The sequence below is a fragment of the Vidua chalybeata genome, chromosome 4, assembly GCF_026979565.1.
Source record: "Vidua chalybeata isolate OUT-0048 chromosome 4, bVidCha1 merged haplotype, whole genome shotgun sequence".
NCBI lineage: Eukaryota > Metazoa > Chordata > Aves > Passeriformes > Viduidae > Vidua > Vidua chalybeata.
The window spans coordinates 58,079,122-58,101,063 of NC_071533.1; the positions used below are offsets into that span (position 1 = coordinate 58,079,122).

The window sequence follows — 21,942 nt, forward strand, 5'->3', positions numbered from 1 at the left end:
GAAAGGACTAATTTGCTTCTTGAAAGCATTACTCATTGATAAAGGTAGTGGTATATTGCTTTCTCAACTCTATTTTTTCCTGTTTACTTTCATGTATTATTTCTTGGCTGGGACTCCTCAGCTACTGAATGACATATCCAAAGCAAGCCCCATTTCCATGTACAACTGAAGTTCCTGCTGACCAAACTGCTTAGTACAGCATTAGTATAATTATTCTGAATATTAATTACATGCCAATGGGTAAATAAATCAATAAATAAATCAATCAGTGAAAACTAATTTATTCAGTAAATATCGTGGTGTATGAATATGAGCAGAACCTAGTAGGTGACCCGTGGAAGGTAAATAGAGTATCAAATGAATTGCAACAACTAATGTAACATACTTGATAGGAAATGAAATAAATTGCTTCCAGTTTTGTATATTTTTACTTATCATAATAGTACCTAAATGTTGTTAGGTAGATTTAAAAAGATTTGAAGAATGTAGATAATGTTCTCAGCATTGATGTCCGTTAGTAATTATTTGCTCTATATTGTCTCAGCGCTGTAAAATATCGAGGACCTATTGCTCCTGAGGAAATTGTACAATAGCCTAACCATATGAACATGAATACCACTAGTCAAAAAAGTGAAAACATTTATTCTATGAGACATACTCATAAAAATTTGAAAATGTTTAATTAATTATCTAGGTTAAAAATATTCAGCAGCAGAACATGTGACTAACTTCTTCCTTAATGACACTCCACCAAGTATAAAGAAAGTCTGAAAGAGTAGAAGACTGTGGAGAGCTGTTTTGTTTCAAATAATTTTATTTTTACTTATTTATCTTTACATACATATATCCCAAGTAAATATATATATACTTTTAGTTAAGAATCTCAGGAATACTGATGTTCTTAATGTTGTTTGATGGTTTCCTGATTGTTTGAGGTTTGTAAGAGTTCTTGCAACCTTGATTAGGAAGGCCAAGGGTTGGTACTGCAGTAAAGACATGCTTCCCCCTGGCAGTTTCTCCTGGTGGCACTTATTTCTCTCTGTGGACTGTAGACAGAGTTTAGATGACTAATTTGATCTGGATGCCTAATTTTATATGTCATTATGGCATGTGTAGAATGACCAATTGTTGTGTAGAAATCATTGATTAATTTCAAATTTGATAATGAAGAAATTTTGCTCTTTTGCTCCTACAATGTTTTGAAACCAACCAGACCTCCCCGTGTACTGATGTGAATTGTGGGAAGACATCAGCCCAAGATGTTTTCCATATAAATTCAAATTTAGACAGATAAATACCCCAAATGCAATATCATGTCATCAAAATTGATATATTTTCAAATAATATACTAGCAATAGCAATTATTTACTTTAGGATAATGTCTTGAGACCCTTAATCAGGGCAGGGACACATGGTACTTGTATACATATGTCATCCATATGTGTAGTAGAAGTATTCTTCTTGCCAAAATCTATAGAAATAATCCAATGGAATGACTTATTTTTAACTCTTCATGCCAAAATATTAAACTGTTCAACAAAGCATAGAATCCAAATGGGAAAACTTTGGGAAATTAAAGTTACTTTTCTATAATTGTACAAACATAAATCTAAAATTGCAAAGAAAAGGAAAGCAGTAACTCTAGGTTTACTTATGCCCATGGTGTCATTTTCAACATGGGTGTGGTTGTAATACCGCTTTTATATTGGATTCGTTTTTACAGATTTTTACATGGGAGCACTTTGCTTATAGTTAAGATTGCAGCCAGCAATATTTCACTATAAAGCTGTATATTTTCTTTGTTTAATTAAGAAAAATTAGTTTTGTCTGAATATTTCCAGATGTATTATAACTACAATACATTTCTGTGGAGTCTGGAGAAAATCAGTCGTACTCTTTCCTTAAGGCTAGGTTTATCAGATTCTCTAATTCTAATAAAACTAATATGTTACTCCTAACATAAAATTTATGCTGATTCAAATATCATAAACCTATTTCCATAGTTTATAAGATAACAATCTAATTAAAAACTTATTTTAGTTGCTTTTGCTGCATGATATTCTGGGTCCAGTCCTGCATCTATTGAATTGTGCTTCCTGTAAGTCTTGGGCTAGATATGATCCTTGTTCTGTCCTGGGGAATTCAGTGCAGGCAGCACTGGGCAGTGGTGATGGTCTTTGTGCCTCGGATAGGCACTGATGGCTGTGAAGCATCAGCATCAATCACAATTGTAAATTATGATTGGACTGCATTTTGCACTCATATTGTCCTTAATTTGCAGATGTATAAATGATTGTACAGCAGGGTGATAAACGGATTCTCCAAGTGTTCTTTTCCATATTTTTCACAGAAAGCAGCCCTTGTGTGACACTAATAAATTAGGTGTCTAGTTAGAAAAATAATCTGCTGTTGTCTTCTATCAGACATCTCTCACTGTCAAATAAAATAATGGTTGTACAAGCATTGCCAGTTTGATTTGTGGTCAGGGCTTTGCACCTGTTCACTGCACAAAGCAGCAGTCATGCACTCACTGCCATGAATGCTGATATGGGAGGAAGCGAGGCCATGGGTACAGAGTGCACAGACTGATGTTCCATACATAACCATTGTGCTGGTTCTGCAACCTCAGCTGCATCTTTGTGTCATTTTGTCTGGTTGTAACTTTCTTAATCCATCAAGTACACAGAAAAACCCTGAAATTTCCATCTGCCTTGGTCATAACTAAAGTGGGCTCAAGAGTTGTGCAACACAGACCACTAACATTTAACATTATCTGAATAACTGTTAGAAACAGCAGGTCTCTGTAAATCTGGGATGAATAAAAGATTACAAATTCTTGGAAAGTAAGAGGACCCAGTGAAAGATTGCCAGTCTTGACTGGTGTTGAATGCTGGAGAACTCGTGATGTTCCTAGATATTTTTACAATGATTGGTTGCTACCACTGGTAAAATGGATTCCTCATTTCCAGTGGGGATTGATACAATTTCTCACCAATGGACCTTGCTGTGCTCCTATCTGAGAGAGGAAAGTGCCAGGTACTACCAGAAATTTTATCTCCAGATGGGTGCAGGTCATGATTAAATCACCTCTTACCCTCATTGACAAGAAAAGTAAATTGACCTTATTACATCTCTTGTATAATCCCCATGAATAGAAGTATAAACATTTTTTTGCAGCTTTCAAGTAAGTTTTTGAAACACTGACAGAAGTAGTTGCTTCCTAGGTAACCACTATTCATCTCTACTTTTAATTCCATTTATCATACATCCAAAGGATGGTAGCAACAGCCTACTTTTATTATTCCTAATTAGCTGATAATCCATGAGGTCCCATGTACCTTTTCCAAGGTCATTGATTTGCTGAATGCAATTTTCCATCTTGTCTGTGACCTACATTTATTTTATTGCACTTGGTCATGTTGAAATACAACTTCTGCTTTAATGATGTGACTCACTTCGCTTCATATAATTTACTCTGATTAGTGATTACTGTCCTGTCATTTTTGGGCACCCACAATTATCTTCAGCAAAAAGTTTATAGTTTTTTTTCCACATTTCTCATAATAGATAGCATTTAAAGAATAACAAAGACACTTGGAATTACACTGAAAATACCCACTGAATACTAACTATCTCCAAGTTTCCAGATCTTCCAGTTTTTAATTTCTTAATATGTTTGATAGCTTTGTTCTAGTCTTTTATGGCTGCTATTGAGTAGTCCTCAGCCAAAACAAATCTTCATGTACTTACTGCGAGGTTGGTTTCCTATGAATGCTATTTGTTGGTGTAAGTATCAGATGAGACTGTTCTTGTGACCTGTGCAGTGGCATCCTGAAGCAGTCATTCCTATTTTATTCCTCTCCTATCTGTTTTTAATGTATTGCCTGTCTTAAAATGACCAAAGATGATATTGCAGTGAATTGTTCAATTTTACTTTAATGTAGTATACAAAATAGCCATTCTAAATTGCAAATTAATACATTTTATATAAAATCCAATGTACAGTATCTTAAATTTGTTTAAATAGTATTATAAATGTAATTTTCGGGAAGAGTCAATCCTGGAGTGATGCAGTCTTTTGTTAATTACAGTTCATTTTGATATCCCTGCTGTTCGTTAAAAAAATCCATCCTAGGTTCTAGAACATCCTTACAAGCTCAGATTTGGTTCCAATCAAAACAAGAATGAACACACAGATTTTTTTTTTTCATTTCAACTTTGTTTTCCCCACACAGATGAATAAAATCCTATGCTGGGGCCTCCAGTTTGAATGTCAATTGACATCTGCTTCAGAGCTCATCTTCATCTGATAAAGCATCAAGGTAGTCTGTATCAACATATAAGAGAAACCCAGAAAATAAACTGTCTGCCCATGTTGGATCGGAAAAGAGACCGTTTTGGTCAGTGTAGAAGATTTCAAGCCATACTTCATCTTCTGGCTCAAGGTAGATCACGGTGGATCCAGAAGCTACGTCGTGGTTGCCAGTGTTCGCATCAAAAGTCTTGATCCGGTACTTGCCATTGTGAACCAGCCCAATTGCAAGATGCTTGTTTGCTAAGGTGATATCATAAGAAAAATAATAAATCCCTGGGATGGCACAAATGAACTTTCCTGTGGACGGGTTGTAATGCTCCCCCTCATTGAAGAGGACTTTATTGAATACAATTGGTAGTCTTTCCTCTGGGTAGCTCGTGGTGATGCCAACAGAAAAGGCAGATTTCAGCACTATCTTTCCACACCTGCAGACCCCTGGTGCACCTGGCTCTCCTCGGTCTCCTTTATCTCCCTTAGGTCCAGGTGGTCCAGCTGGACCTACTTCACCTTTGGCACCAGTCAGTCCTCCAGGTCCTTTCTTACCAGACTGACCTTGGTCTCCTTTCTCTCCAGCTGGTCCTAATGGCCCAGTCTTTCCTCTTAAACCTTCAAAAACATTTTAAGTTAGTTAATCGTTGCACATATCACCTCAGTAAATGATTGTGTGGGCTACTGTGTGTGCCTGAACAAACAAGAAAAACATGGTCAGAATTTCAAAATACTCTAGAAATACTTCCAAAATTTTCTAGTAAGTTTGCAAAAGGAATGCCAGTAATTCCTAGTTATCTTCACGTGTCTTGGTTACACATTAAAGAATGTTATATGTAATCAATTTATTGCTGCCTGAACTAACAGGCACGGCTGATGGCAGGGACAGCAGCATGACCACCTCTGTAGTCATACTTTTACACTAAATATTTCCTAAAAATAGAGCATTTTTAGTGCATACCTAAGCACTGTCTAATCATTTACACCTGGCTAATGGCACAGGTGGGACACCACGCATGCTTCATTTTTTCCAAATTTTTTCTTAGCATCTGTGCAAAGAAAGGTTGTGCATTTACATTTCTTTACATGATATATGTGCATACTCTCACTATATTTATATACACATCACACTTAAACCCATACAGACACATACACACACTCATAATACATAAATATATAGATATATATATCTATATATGCATACATATAGATAGATGATAGATAGATAGAGGATAGATAGATAGATAGATAGATAGATAGATAGATAGATAGATAGATATGTATAGTGGTGATGATAACAGTGATGATGAAAGGTCTTGTTTTCTTGTACTACTGTGTTAGGTTACACAAATATTCAGTACCTGCGCTCCCTTTTTCACCTTTTTCTCCCTTCCTGCCATCTCTACCATCTCTTCCTGGAAGACCAATGCGTCCGTGTGGCCCCGGGGATCCGCTGGCTCCAGGGGGGCCGGCAGGGCCTGGCAAACCCGGGATGCTGCAGATATATCTGGTGTAGTAATTTTCTCCTTTCGTCTGGCTTTGAAGAGGTTGTTCGCTTGTGTAGATGGCAAAACTTGTAATGTACAGCAACACAAACATCCTCAGATCTGGAAAAAAAAATTAGTAAGACACTCTAGTCATACACAAATGGCTCTGAATATGCAAAGAAGTGTGACACTGTGATGCATTATGCACAAGTAAAGGTGCGGACCTTAACCTGAAATTTCTGCTTTACCAAAATCTGTGTAGGAGGCAAGGAGGAAAGTCTGTCAGGTTGGAGCTTTTCCTGGGCGCTGTACATGTTGCTGTATGTCTTTCAAGTAAGTAGCTGTAGACTGACATAGTGTAACTGGTGAATATCAGCTTTTTGGGGCCAAATGTTGACACGTGAAAAAATAATCTGGATTTTTTTCAATGCAAAGACCTTTGATTGTATAGTTTATTTTGTCTTTGGTCCCTATATAAGCTTTACAGATAAAAGCCTTCTTGGCTGCAAGGAGTTCGTCTATTCCTGTAGTGAGGATAAAGCTTACACCTTAATTTCATTTTGAAATTTGCCCTTATGGTGGCAAATGAATCTCCAGTTTAAATAAGTGCAGCAGAAACTTGCTGAAGCTGCAGAAAGGATGGCAGTTAGAGAGCTACAGCTTCAGGTCCCCTTGGAAACAGTACAAATAAACACTTCACCCTAATCTGTCAGGTGGAACCAGGTAGCTGCCCTGCCCTGCAGGGGATGGTGGAGTGTGAATGGGCTGCTAACAGGTTGAGTTTTTTAAGCCTGGCTTGGGCTGTCATATACAATGAACTGTGTTGCAGTATCTTGCAAAAAGATTGGTTAAATCCTTATATATGGTATTTGGGTGTTTTCATAAGCGATTGGATGGAAATTAGATTTCTCTGTCCCACTGTGTACTGGGATACTAAAGAAAAGTAACTGTACAGTGACATGCTGAGTAATTGCAGTACCTGATATACAAAGGTGTCTTAAATTTAGTGTTGCATTAGCAGAGAGTCAGTCATGAGTCAGGTGAGAACCTACAAGTCAAGCTGTTTTTTCTAGTTCCTTTGATGTCTTCTCAGAAAATTTGTGTGGGTTTTTTTGTTGGAGCTGTCCATTCCGTCAGAGCTAATTTACAGCATTCAAGGAAATCAGAATTCACAGGTTTCTGTGGGGAGAAAAAGAAAAAATAGAATGGGAAATTGAGAAAAATATCTGTGAAATGTAGTCTATCTTTCCTTAACAGTGAATCATAGACTGATAGAACCATTAAGGTTGGAAAAGACCTTTAAGATAAGATTATCGAGTTCAGCCACCCACCTAACATCATCACCATGCTCATCACTAAACAATGTAAAATCCACGTTTCTGTTCCAGAGATGGTAACTCCACCGCTTTCCTGGGCAGCCTTTTCCAATGCTAGTCAAGCCTTTCTGTGAAATCTGTGACGATAGATTTCCTGCTACCCAATCTAAACCGCCAGTGCCACAATTTGACATTATTTCCTTTCACCCTGTCACTTGTTCCCTGGGAGAAGAGACTGATCCCCACCTGGCTACCACCTCCTTTCAGGGAGTTGTACAATGTGATAAGGTCTCCCCCAAACTTTCAGGCAAAACACTCTACAGCTCCCTCAGTCGCTCTTCATAGGACCTGTGCTCCAGACCCTTCATCAGCTCTGCTGCCCTTCCCTGGACATGCTCCATCACCTCAATATATTTCTTGAAGTGGGGTTCCAAAGCTGAACACAGGATTTGAGGTGTGGCCTCACCAGTGCCCAGTATGGGGGGGGACAATCACTGCCCTGGTCCTCCTGGCCACACTACTGCTGGTACAGGCCAGGTGCCTTTGGCTTTCTTGGCCACCTGGGCACAGCTGGCTCGTGTTCAGTCACTGTCACCAGCACCCCCAGGTCCTTTTCCAGTGGGCAGCTTTCCAGCCACTGTGCTCCCAGCCTGTGGCACTGCCTGGGGTTGCAGGACCTGGTACTTTGTTGAACCTCACACAACCAGCCTCAGCCCACTGATCCAGCCTGTTCAGATCCCTCTGCAGAGCCTTTTAATCTATAAATTGTTCTCATTCTCTCCTCTGTGATAATGATTGACATTAACTGATTTATTTAAAACCCCAAGCCATTACATTTATTTGCAGTTCATGATATTTCAGCTGGTATTTGGATGGCATGGTCAGATCTATTCAGCAAGGAAAAGATCAGCATACACATACACATACACATACACATACACATACACAGTCTTTATGAAGAATCTTTTGTTTTACAGAGTAGAAAATTAGAAACTGTTATGGTATCAGTGGTAATGCAGTTAAAAATATGAAAATATTTTTGTAGAGAAATAAACAATGCTCCAAAATCCTCTTCAGTGATATACATTTTGCTTTTCATTTTAGACATCTTGCATCAAATTGGCAGAAACCAAACTATTAATCTTGCTGTTATTTGATAAAACCTTACCATACAGTCAGGCATAGCAGTTTCCACAAATGGATTAACATATGAATACTGAACAATACAGCAGAGCAGTGAATGATAACTCCAAGGCAGTTGCTAGCTACAAGACAAACTTCACAGTGATGTTTGCTCTGATGTACTACTGAGCAAACTCAAATAAAGCTTATGGATTTTCATAGGACTTAAATCAGGGACAAAAAAGCTCTCTGCAGAGAAGAAAAACTTTTAAACACTTAGCCAGGAGGGAGCAGCTTGGAGGGACTTCATGCTTAAAGCTGCATATGCATTTTACACAAAGCTGGTGGATAAGAAGCAAACATGACCTAAGGATCAAGGACTGGAAAAAAATCCTGCCCTTTGCCAGAGGAAAGTCTGAATCAGTAGGCTGAATATTCCCACACTGTGTTGCATGTAAGCCAGGCAAAAACAATCTCAACAATTTCTAGTTTTGCCTGTGTCAAGGATATTTTACAGATCAGAGTAAAAGCCTTCACACAGCTGCTCCTGCCACTGGCTGGCCAGTACCTTATTGATTTGTGAAGCTGTCTCCAGCTCCCAGACCTCCCCTGCTGTTCTTCTTATATGCCTACAGGAAATTAATTAGTCTGGGACATGTATTTCTGAAAAGACCATGGGAAAAATGTCATCTGGGGAAGGTGAGGGGAATAGGGTTGTTGAGATAGGGATGTAGGGATGTGCCTTAGATGGCTGGGGCATTGTGTTTGGAGAACCAGTTTGGGACGGAGAAGGCATAGAGGACAATGTACGGAGATTTCATCTATGTGTTGGGGGTCTTAAGCAGTGACGAGGCTGTGTAGCTGAATGGTGGGACTGCAGTTAGGCAACAGAGCTGGGCTTGGGAGAAAATTATGATAATGGTTCAGGTGATGATGTTTACAGACTTGAATTTATTCTTGGGGGGAACACAGAAAGCTGCTTCCAACAGTGGTAGCCAAAAAATGACATTCGGGAAACCATGTATTAAGCCAGAGAATCAGGAATTCTCTTGCCCTTTGAATTCAGACTCTTGCATTTCTTTATGCATAACAGTAGTCATTTTATAAGGGGGGGGTGCCTGTCTGTTACTGCAGTCTCTTGGAAAAAGACTCAAAAAGAAATCTCCTCAGACCAAGGAAAGAAGGACAGTGTTGAACCCATGCCCCCTATTTTCCCAGTGAGTGCTGTCAAAAGCATCACTGAAATGTTAAAGGTGAAAAAGAACATATGACCGTGGCTTTTGAAATTTCAGGTTGACTTAGGAGGCCAAAATCAGAGATTTCAGTTCACAGGGTTTTAAAAAGTTAGAGGATATAACAGACTTCCCAGATCACTTTGTCAGGAGTCACCTATTGTTATAGTTTTATTGTTGTAGTTAAATATTTGTTGACAGAGAGTTAACTGGGAGGCAGAATGTGAACCATAAATAACACTTTGTTCTTGGCTTCTGGTTGTCCTTTTCAAAGATAAAAAACTTTTGTCCATAAACTGGGGTAGGAAACAAAGTCATTTATATATGCCAAGTGATTTGTCTCCAGAGAAAAACAACATTTGAGGAGTTCAATGTGTTTTTCCAAAAACTGAAAGCCAGAATAAGCACATGGTATTCTTCTTCGGAACAATAATAGACATCTTCATCATAGCCATCACCAAAAATAATAATGAAAATGATATAAACTCAGAGTTAGAATAATGTTATTCCACATTTAAGAAATGGCATTTCAGTAAGTTTCAAATCTACTAGGTAGAGGTAGAATGCACACCAAGGCATTCACTGGAAGATGATGGACATGCTGATCAGTTCTAGTAATAGAATCATAGGATGGTCTGCGTTGGCAGGGACCTTTAAGATCATCTAGTTCCAGCCTCCCTGCTGTAGGCAGGGACACTTTTCACTAGACAAGTTTGCTCAGAATGGTTTCTGAAGCAGATTTTCCAAGTGAGTTCTTAAAGTTATCTCATTCATTTAATACTGGAAAAACATTCAAAAAGCTTTTCTGGACCTTGTTGCAGTCTGTTAAGGTGGCAGATCTAAAGAATCAAAAGCAATGTGGCCAGCAGGTCAAGGGAGGTGCTTTTGCCTCTCTCTACTCCACTCTTGTGAGATCCCACCTGGAATGCTGTGTCCAAATCTGGGGTCTTCAGCGAGGACAGGCATAGACATGCTGGAGCAGGTTCAGAGGAGACCACAAAGGCAATCAAAGGTCTGGAGCACCTATTCTATGAACACACACTGAGAGAGTCAGTACTTAAAGGTGAGAAAGATGGAGACAGACTGTTTAGTAGGGCCTGTTGCAATAGGACGAGAGGATATAGCTTTAAACTAAAATAGGGTAGATTTAAAATAGACAGAAGGAAGACATTTTTTATAATGATGATGGCAAAACACTGGAACAGGTTGTTCAGAGAGGTGGTCGATGCCTCATCCCTGAAAACATTCAAGGCCAGATTGAACAGGGCTCTAAGCAAAGTGATCTCGTTGAAGATGTGCCTGATGGTTGCAGGGGGGTTGGACTAGATGACTTTTAAAGGTCTCTTCCAAGACAAACTGTTCTATAATTCTGTGATCTCCCTTGAGAACATACTTTGTAAGTTAGATCCCCACTGAAGCCAGGGCTCAGCAGAGGCTTTATCATCAAGCCATTAGGAAATCTTATTTCATTACTGGTATACTCAGACTATGTCACTAACATTTTCTTAAACTTTGAAATTAAAGGATTGTAAGAAATTCCCAGTTTTGAGACTTTCTGGTATATGATCTAATCTCTCTCACTTGTTCAACTATGTAGGGCTAATTCTAAAATTTATTAATTGGCATTGTTTTGAAACAAGCCTAGAAGATTTCCCATTAATCTGTTGTATATAAAAATTGGGTCAAGTGCCAGTAGCTATTAGTCACAAGCTACTCTGGCTAAGTTCTTACTTTTGTCTTGCCTTGCTAGTTTTGAATTCACTTCCAATACATACACACAGCTGTTCAGGCAGTAGAAGATGTGTTTAATTTCCTTGTGCACAAAGATGTAGATGAGAAATTGTGATACTTGTGGGCCCTTTCTGTCTGCAGCCCTGGCAATGGATTAGTGGTAAAGAACAAGATAGTCTATATGTCCTTTGGCTTTCCAAATGCAAAGGCCCCACATACCCCACATAGCTACCAGGAATCCTCGCTGTGAGATGCACAGACCTTCCCCAGCTCTCCCATCCAGGAAATGCAGGGTAGGAAAAACAAAGTGAATAAGGAGATAAGTGAGGATGAGAAGCAGAGACATCTTCAGCAATTCATTTGAAATCTCACTGGCTATGCCAGTCTTTTCCCTCTCAAAACATGATCCAAAAAAGTCAGCTGTGTCCACAAGCCTGAAGGGTTCAACCCTGCCATTCAGTCTGCCACCACCACTTACCTTTCCACAAGGACTTAGAAACAGGTTCTTATGGTTTGGCATGCCACACTCAGCAGTTTCTTTGCTCTATATGATTTTTATGCCATTAAAATATGAGTCTTTACGATGGATTTTTTTCCCCCATGGATTTTACAGTGGTCATCCACCTTCAGCTGGCCACAGCTTTATATATCTCTTTATATATCTTTATATATCTTATTTATATATCTATATATAGCTTGTTTGTGTTATGGGGGCTATGCTGAACTTCCAGCGCTTCACGTATAACACCACGCCTTACTCTAATGAATCAAGACCACAGCTGGCCATTACCACATTGCTTGGGTTACCTACACAATCCAGCAATTTTCACATGGCTTTACACTGTTTTGTTTGCCTTGTGTAAGAAGGGGAAAGTGACCCAACAGTTTTTGAGCAGTCTGAACTTCTGATTCCCAGTACCAGAACAGCTGATGGTGCCCAAAGGAATCAATCAGCCACTGGGAAGGACAATTAACTAAACATTTCTGTTAAAAAAATCCTTAAAGACCTCGTTAGCAGTGCTGACATTTAACAGTCTCATGCACTTAAGTTTGTAGTCAGTCACGTTTGAGCAATCTTCTTCATAACTATGTTGAATGTAGTCAGATTTGTCAACCATGTCTCAAGCCTCCATTCAAGTTCTTGTAATAAAGGCCAGAAGTTTAGCATGCTTGATTTTCAAAATATCAGAAGAGTGGGGGCAATTTTATTTCTCAGTGTCTGTCTTTAAACATAGTCTCTCCAGGTATTCCCATTATTTGGAAGGTTGTTTTTCTGAAAAATGCCAGAGAGCCTGGTCAAGGTGAGTATTGGTGAGATAGCTTGACTCAGCTGGTGGGAATTTTAACAAGAATGCTGGCAGGCGAAGCAGTTTCACTGCCAGCTGTACCAGAACACACAAATAAATATAACCTGACAGAATTTGTTTTGACAGAAAGCCAAGAAGTGAGGCCAGTTGCTTACAGTTGGCAAGTGACATGGAGACAATAACATGTTTGCTTGCAGTGTAGAGAAAAATGGCCAGGATTTAACACTGGGAGACTCAGGACATGAGTGTGCCTACACCTCAGGTACAGGATTATTTGAAATGTGTTCTCTATTTCCTTAAAATAAAATAGGAAAAAGAGACTGGAGCCATAAATTAGAAGCTGTCTTCAGGGATGACCTGAAATTTGAAGGGTTGGTTACAAATCTGGACTGGAATACAGCATATGGAAGCATGTCAGCATTTAAAGATGTGGATAGATGCCTAGAGCAGTGTGCCCATCTCCTGTGAAAAGTCTTTCAATTCAAGCAGGCTTCCTCCTCTTGGTTCCTCTCCAGACCTTACCAGGAAAATTTCCATTTCCTCTCTTAGATCATTCTGCCTTGCCAACCTTATGATGATAGAAGAAAAATAAAAAACAGGCTGGGCAAACCATTTTGGATGGTCTGGAAAGAGGAAAAACAGGGCACAAAAATAAAATGTCAAACTGCAAGGCACATGGGGACAAAATAAGAACAAAAGTCACAGATTCTTGACACAAGTCATGGGGACAGACTTCCCCTGCCTTGTGCCTTGTGCTCGCTCGTGTTCCCACCTGGACTTTTGAGCAGAAGTCCATAGAGAGCTCCCCTCGTGACAGCATTCACTTTGCACAGGAGTGACTGATGGGAGACAGACAGCAAAGCAAGAAATACTTTGGGAACTTCACTGGATATATAGCTGAATATGCTGTAGTCCCTGGGCATGGCTTAATTCTCATGCCCTCAAAGTATATGTTGTTTATTAGATCATGGAGACCTCTGAAGATGGATTCTACCTCACCCAGTTGCTCCCTTGGTACAGCATATGGCACCAAAGAACAGTGTTCACCATGTCAGAAGAAAAACGTGAAGAGAATAAAACTTCCAGACCCTCAAAAAGGACACTCCTCCCCCAGCACATTGTTTTCTTCTGGAAGTTCATCAAATGATATCACCCTGGCACTGTGCCTTTCTAGGAACTGTGGAAAAGTAGGCATCCAGCCAGGGACTACATTCTACATTGAACTAGGCAGAGACCAAAGGAGCACGTTAAAGGCTTGGACTGCACTACGCTGGTTGATTTTTCTGAAGAAAGTTGGGGAAGGTGCCCATAAACCTCTCTGACAGGGAGCAGTGGAGGCTGTGATCTGGGGCAGGCAGCAGCCCTGTCAGCTGAGTGGCAGTCTCTTGTCCCTGTTCTGCTGTAAATGGAAGAGGATATCTGTCTATGGCTTGGGTAAATTTTTTCAAAAACCATCATAGTTAAGCTTTTAGGTGTACACTTGCAACAAACCAAGCTGGTAGCTTTTCCAGGAGGAAAACTGGAAGTTTTTCCTACCTGGGCAACACAGATGCTCAGGACAGCAATGTGAGATCCAGGCTCACCTGACACCTCACAGTGCTCAATGTGTTAGCAACCTGTGGACATATCGGTGTTGGCAGTTTTCTTGCATGACTACATCCACAGGGCACTGCAGTATTCACTGCCCAGCGTTAGCTGCAAGGTCTCCATCTTCTGACCCTTGGTGAAATGTTGGCTTGGTCAAGAGCAGCAAAGGTAGAGCTTCAAGAAACTGAAGTTCTTGAAGAGGTGAGAGATGAGAGAGGTGATGGTGAATCTGAATCTCACAGAGGTGTGAATAGCTGTGTCTCAGCACAAATGATAAATGCATTTAGAAACTGAGTTTTACTATAACTTCTGAAAGCCTAAGGCATTATGAAATGGTATGAGAGCTTTGAAGCCTCCTGTGCTTTCAAAATGCCACCAACACTGCCTTGTGTCCCCTGCCTCCGGGACTGACAGGCTTTCATGTCAACCCTGGTGGTCTCTATTTAACTGCTCTGACTTGTCAGTAAAAACCTGGCTTCAAAATCAGCATACTTTCCTGACTCTGGCTCTTCTGAGAAAAGTCCTGTTCTCGTGGAGGGAGTCTACCTCAAAGCTATTACTTCAACAGTATTACTTCCATATTTATATTGGAACAGAAAAAGGAGAATTTGGCCTGGTTTAGTCACATGTGCAATTGTTATGGTTAATGTCAGATTCAGGAGATTGGAGACAGGAAGATATAAAAATAGAATAAAATTTATGTAATGTCTGCTTTTGGGTAATAACAGGTTTTTAAAGTATGCTTCTTCCTGATTAAATCAAACCTTTTCTTTTCAGAGAGGTCGACCTCATTGTGAGACAGAAGGGCATGCACATTAGAAAGACAGCTCTAAACAGTTTGGAGCTGTGAACTAAAATTCTATTTAAATTCTGTATGGTTTGATATTTTCTTACTGAAACAAAGATTTCTGTTTCCATAGAAAAACAGAAGGGACAATGCATCCTTGCTCCCAGCAGACTTTCCAGGAGAGCTGTCTGCACCCAAGCCTACCCTCAGTATCTCTGGCACCCAACTGGTACTCAGCACTCAGGACCTGCACTTCTACTTGATGAGGCTGATGTTCTACAACTTCATATCTTGTGCAGGTTATTGTGTTGGGCAAGGGCTGGCTGGTCCCTGGGACTGGGAGCAATGGAACTCACAGGGAACAGGGTAGCAAGGCAGGATCTCACCAGCCAGAGCCCATCTCCAGCAGGAACCAAGGCAGCCTAGAGATGGCCAGAGACAACCTGAGGCATCTGAGGCCAGACCAGAATATCAGCTTGTGGATGGGGGTCAGCTGAGCTGAAATGGGGTCCTGGACCATGGGCAGGGTAATGGGACACCCCAGGAGAGGCTGGCAGGGATTTCAGGGATGTCAGTGCCCACAGGGCTCTGGGAGGTTGCAGGCTGTACTTATTCAAAGAGGAAGAAAGCATTGTGATCCTGGTCTGGCAGCAGAAATTCAGTCTACACATATGGAATTAACAGGTTTCAGCACAAGGCTTTCAAAGGTTTGTTTAATTCCATATGGATCTTTATGCCTCTCCCCACTGAAGCATTCACTGAGCCACGTAGACAACCTGTGTCCTTCTGAATCTTCTCTTGCTTTCATCTGTCTCCTAATGAGAACCATTTCTATGTTGGACTGTTTGGATTTGTAGAGTCTCAGTCCAGCTTGTTTAGATTTTGTTTAGTACATGAATTGCCATGTACTGAGAAGTGTCAAACTTGCTTATTTGAAAAAAAAAATTGGATTGTTCTTGCAACACATTGTAAAAATCCAAAATCTGTTTTAAGAGCTCTTTCATGGTGAAATAACACTGACAATTTTTTTTCTCTGTATTTCTGATTTGGACTATTCAGGCAGGAAGTTTTAAATTTTCAAGTAAAACGTTTATGAAGAAAATGGAAGCATTATCTCATTTATTTGTTTTCTAATTTGTACAAACCTTGGAAGTTAAAAACTCATGCTGTTATATAGAGCTCTGGAGGGTCTATCCACCTGTTTGGTTAACTACTATAGACTACTATATATCCTAATCACAGTCTGTCCTGACATATCTTTTTTAAGGAGTTTAATGAGAGAGGAGAGGAGAGGAGAGGAGAGGAGAGGAGAGGAGAGGAGAGGAGAGGAGAGGAGAGGAGAGGAGAGGAGAGGAGAGGAGAGGAGAGGAGAGGAGAGGAGAGGAGAGGAGAGGAGAGGAGAGGAGAGGAGAGGAGAGGAGAGGAGAGGAGAGGAGAGGAGAGGAGAGGAGAGGAGAGGAGAGGAGAGGAGAGGAGAGGAGAGGAGAGGAGAGGAGAGGAGAGGAGAGGAGAGGAGAGGAGAGGAGAGGAGAGGAGAGGAGAGGAGAGGAGAGGAGAGGAGAGGAGAGGAGAGGAGAGGAGAGGAGAGGGATTTGTCTTCTTTTGTTTGATACAAATTTGTCTGACACACATTCTCTTAGATGAATGACAGTTTTTCTTGTGATATAATAACTTCAATTTGATACACATAATCATTTGCCAGCCTGCTTCTGTATGTACTGAAATCAAATGCAAATTTCTCTTTTATTAGTGGCATTTGATCAAATTCACAGAGAGAAAGAAAGAAAACAGAGCACAGAGTTTTCTTTGAGGACATCTAATTTCTGTTCCTTCATCAGAAATGTCTATTCCATGGCAATTATTTAATCTTACATGACTCTATTTCTTTGCCAGTAAAACAACAATATCAAAAGCATCGGGGGTAATATTGCTCTGTTGATGTAAAAGCAGGTAATTTCAAGAGAACTTTTCAGATTTTGCTTTTCTTAAGTAATTGTGAAGTGCCATTTTATATTTCAAATCAAGTCTCTCATGGGAGATTAAAATGGATGAAGTCAGCATAATTCTTTCCGTTTTTTTCATTACAGTACAGATGAGGTCTAGCATCTGATAACCAGTCATTTCTGACAGAAGGTGTTTTCTCACTTAAGTTCTTGCAACAATAATTGGTCTGGTTTCTTTTGAAATCCATCCTGTCTGGGAAGTGTTTGTTTCCTTGGGTTCCTCCAGGGAATAGCACAAAAAAGCTGCAGCTGTCAGTCAACATGCCACTCTTCAGTAGGAAAGTCTGGCCTTTGTCTGGTAAGGAGCAGGCTTTCCTTTGCATGTGGTGGGATGTGATTTCAGCACAGTCTCCATGGGACATAAGTGGTCATTCCCAGATGGTCTGAAGGTCACAGAGTGTTTAGCAACCAGTTAAATCTCATTTTCACTTTAATTTCCCCTGATCTCAGTCTGTCAACAAGTTCCACCTAACCTTGAATCACAGAATGTTAGAGTCACCTTAGGATGTTCCCAGTCCAGCTGTCTTCCCTTCCTTGATTGAGATGCCACTAGCAATAGCCCAGCTGGAGCCATCTGACCCACACAGCAGCATTAGTGCACAGGAAGGCTCCACTGGGGTGAGCCCAGGCTGAGTGATGCCCTGTGCCTGGGGGGTACCAGCTGGCTGGTCCAGACACAGCATCACAGGGCTTCCCTTGGGGAAGGAGCAGACAGGACACACAGGTAGCACACAGTCACATCCACGGGTGACAGTCTTGGGGTGCAGCTGCAGTGCAGACACAACCCCAGGCAGTGGTATGTGCTGGGTTATGCCAAAATACATATATTTCTTACAAAGAGAAATGATTGTAGAGAAGCCTCTTCACAATTCCATAATCAGTGAATAAAATTCTCTGTTATTGTAGTGTCTGGAGTTTTGCTCAAGTTTCTCTCAAGTATCTCCAGATATAGTTTACAACGATGACAATAAATTCAGTGTTATTTTGCGGTTGCAACTCCATGGCAGCAGATTGCCATGAGCCTTTTTCCATTTTAAACAGTGACCTTGATTTAAATTTATTTCTTAAGAAATTCTGGCAAGTTTGAGACAAACAGTATGCCAAAATCACTTCTAATGATCTGTCCCCCAGAAATGTCCTTAGATAATTGTTAATACAAAAAAAATATTAAAAAGAGGAGTCATGTAGGGCTTAGAGCATATCAGCTTTAAATTTCCATCAGGGTAAAGGGTTTTGCAATTTACACTTTAATGGAAACCTACAGAGATTCAGAACATATTGACTTGCAAATAAAGTTGAAATACATAAAACATGGAGAAGGTTTCTCTTGCCTTGGTTAAAATGACCTTTCTTTCTATTTAAGTTTTATGGCATGGAATCAAGATGTAAAACTGAAAAAAAATATTACAATTTAAAGTCTTTGAGATCAGTTCAGGCAGTCACTTTTCCCTCAGCTGGGGCATATTTTCATCACAGAAAAACAAGTGTATGTGTACATGTGTGTATGCACACACATATCCTTACATTTACCAGCCAAAGAAGTCCTGTTTTCACTTAGCTTTTCTTCAATGCCCTGGAGTGTGGTGGATCCATTTTATGTAAAATATATTATTAAAGATTTTTTTTTCTATTTGACTTTGACTGATGGAATTAATTTCTTTAATTCAGATCTATTCTCTGGTGGCCTAAATTACAATGTACTTAGATTTGTTTCTAGCTGATATAAAGCAAGCTGACATGCAATAAGTGTTTTGTTGGTTTTATCTTTGTTTTAGTTATCTTCATTGGACACTGCAAAAAGTTCTAGTTTGATATTTGTGATTTGGTTTATTGCTTAAATTACCCTGTCTTGGACAGGTAATTGCAATTAACAACTCTCCTATGCTCAAAAGTCATGTCTTTCCTGCTTAGAATTCTCCTTTTCTACCTATAAGATGCTGTGATTTCTTATGGGTCTTCTCTTCTTCCTCTGTCTTTGGAAAAGTTTAAATGTATGTCTGTTCAAATATATATATATATATATACTTGTACACACACTGTAAAGTTAAAAAATATAGGTCTCATAAATTTATCAGCTCATGGGAAAGAATAACAAAACACTTCATTTGGAGACAATTTTCTTGGCGTAGCTGCTCTTTTATGGTTTTTTATCTATTCTGCTTATTTTGTTAATGCAGGAAACTGGGTCTCTGCAGAAGTTCATAAGCCACTGCTGTTCCTTTGCAATAAAATTAATTGGTGTCCCAACTTGTTATCTTGGGGCAATTATGAAATCAACCATAATAGTAATTTCATTATGTCTCTGGTTTGGGGTGAATGTTACCTATGAAGGACTCTGGTAAATATGATCAGAAGCCCTTCTAGCCCTGTTCCCTCTGTCTCGGGCAGTGTCCTGCTGCAGGCTCTTGCACCATTCCCAGGGATGTGGGCAGCACAGAAATGCGTGCCACGAGGTTATCTGCCTGCTTCCCCTCCAGCTGAGCGCTTCCAAACTGAGATGCTTTCTGAGTTCTTGCTTTCTTGTCAGCTTTGTTGGACTCTTTATTGATAAACGTGTAAGGACCTTAAACTCTGTCTTTTCACAACATTTCTCATAAATGGTAAATTTGTTAAATTAATTATGCACAGAATGCATTTGTTTCCCTTAAACCTTTTTGTCCCCATTAAATCGTTTTAACTAATAATTTCATTCGGTTCCTTCTATTTCTTGCTTTAAGAGACAGTGATTAATCTGCTCAGTAATGTAGTAACATTATGATGGCCACAGCTTTTTCTTTTTTGAGTTTTATAAATTTACAATTAAAAATCCTAGTTGTTCTATGGTCCACCAGATTTTAAGAGCTGTTTTCCTGTGGTGTATTAACATCAGTAAGCAAGATTCTGAATAACATACAAGAGCAGTTTCCATGTTATGTCCTTAAGTCAGCATAAACCCATCATCTCTAACAAAAAGGCTGCAAAAAAATGCAGCTCCCTGAATTGTGTTATATGGCCTCTGCTGTAGTGATTGTCATTCTGCTAGACTTAAAAGCCAAGGAAAGTAGTATATATAATGTTTTTCTAGGTAACATCAGTGGCTCTTATAGGAAGAAAAAACCCCTTTGAGTTCAACAAAGCTGCATAAACTATGTGCTAACTACAAACAGCTCAAAGGACGGTCTTTCAAATACTCTAGAAAATATTGCTTTCATTGGCACCTTTTAACAAAACAAACATGATTTCTTAATACAGATATGTCTCATTATTGTTCAAAACCTAGTTTGTTTATTTATCTGTTTTAACCTCAGACTGTCAGATTGTTCAGGCCCTTGTTTTGCTCCTTGTGAGTAGCCAGCTGTACACAGCATTGTGACTGGTGGCTACATGTCACAGCCACAGTGCTGGCTGGGTTACGGTGTGGTGACACTGCCATTGCCTGGTAGGGTGGCTTTTCCTCTCCTTCTCCTCCTCCTCCTCCTGTGCCTACCAGCACAGAGCTCCCCTCTCTGTGCTGGGCCCCTGACACTGCTGAGGTCTCTTACCAGGAGCCCAAAGGTCAAAATCTGTCCTGCTCCCAACAGGCATATGGGGAAAAGATCCTTTCCCACTTTGTTCCCAGTCTATTGGGATGTGGATCCCCTGTGGTTTTTGCTTTAATTGCTAGACACGAGGCTGAAGGTGAGGGGAAGAACAGATACAGCGGCATGTGAAGGAAGCCCAGGAGCAGCCAGGGCCACCTTGGTGCACTTCTGGTCCTCCAGAACTTATCTTCCTCCATGCCCATATGGGACCTAGTGCCCAAAAAGGCACCTGTCCAAAAAGTGGTGTGGTAGCAGGAAGGTGGCAATGAGAAGGCTTCTTTCCTCTGTGTGATGCTGTAGCTGGCTGAGTTAAAAGATGGTTGGGAAAAGTCCTTAAATGGAAATCTCAGACATGGAACTTGCTTTTCCTGCCAGAAATCTGGCTGAAGTAGAGTGTTTGTTGTGGAGAATGTTGAAGTTGTGGTGAGCCCAGATGTCATAGTCACTTCTCCATGTTTGGAGTCTGTCTTCAGACCTTGGCAGGGATGCAGTAGGCCAGCAGTTACAGAGGAAGAACCTGTTGGAAGGCCACAGGATGTAGGGCATAGGCCCAAGCCTCACGCACTGTCACTGCCTTCCCTTCAGCTGTGGGCTTCGGAAGATGGGCTCTCTTCTAAGCCCTGGAAACTGAGCTTCTGTGCAGATGGTACCATGTGTACAGAAGAAATCACAGCCAAAATAGCCTCCTCTCCAGAGACCCTTGGCTGTGGACAGGGGCAGCAATGACTCACCCTTGACTATTAGCAAATATAGTGGATTTGGCAAAAAAAAAAAGGATCCCATTACCCAAAGAGGTTGCTCTGGTTTGGAGTTTGATCTTTCAGCTGTGGGCTTTCTTTTTTCTACAATTTTTAAACCTTCCATATTTCTGCCTTGTTGATGTGTGCTGCAGGTTCAAAAGCACAAAGAGCTGGAAGCTGCTGGGGCAGCTGAGATCTGTGTGCAGTGGGTGGCACAGACACAATGCTGCTGCTGTTTCCTGAGTACAGATGGTCAGTAGCTCAGCTTGCTTTTGGAATCTGAGAGGGAAAAGTGAATGTAGCAAGAGGTTGTGCAAGTCTCCCTGGGGTAAGCAAACGGGGAGTTTGTGCTCTTGCCTGCAGGAATATCTGTGTTCCAAGAGTGGGCACTAGCCAGGCTCATCCAAGGAGCAGCAGGACCTGGCTGAGGCTCCTCAGCCTTCTCACCTGTAATGGCAGCTAAAATCATAGTAAGCAGAGGCCAGATGGAGGCTTTGTGCAGCATCCCTCTTGCCCATGAACTTGCACCATGTCCCAGAAACAGTAGACAGGTCAGGAATCCTGAGGTCTCCCTGTCTGACTGTGTACATGCCTGTTTACCACCCTGGTCTAGGCTAAAAATACCAGGAAAAGGCCAAGGGCACATGAAGTCTGATAAGAGCATTTGATGAGTTACCAATGCTATTCTCTCCATGAAAACAACAGGAATTTTTTGAAGGACATCTGTTCCCTTCAGCTCATTGCTTGCCTCTTGCTATGGCCTGTCT

General features: G+C 40.5%; 1 protein-coding gene across 2 annotated transcripts in view; it reads right to left on the reverse strand.

Annotated features, from left to right (window-relative positions):
• Window positions 1-3,960: 3,960 nt before the first annotated feature.
• C1QTNF7 (C1q and TNF related 7) overlaps window positions 3,961-21,942 on the reverse strand; it is a 35,536-nt gene continuing 17,554 nt past the window's right edge. Inside the window, exons 2-4 of one of the 2 annotated variants that reach the window (XM_053940760.1) lie at window positions 6,843-6,969; window positions 5,665-5,910; window positions 3,961-4,921 (exon numbers count right to left, since the gene is read on the reverse strand). In XM_053940760.1, coding sequence (XP_053796735.1) covers window positions 4,290-4,921; window positions 5,665-5,902 — 870 coding nt within the window. In that variant the 5' untranslated portion in view covers window positions 5,903-5,910; window positions 6,843-6,969 and the 3' untranslated portion in view covers window positions 3,961-4,289. Of the gene's footprint in view, window positions 4,922-5,664; window positions 5,911-6,769; window positions 6,970-21,942 lie in introns of both variants that reach the window. The other variant, XM_053940759.1, reaches the window with a different exon arrangement.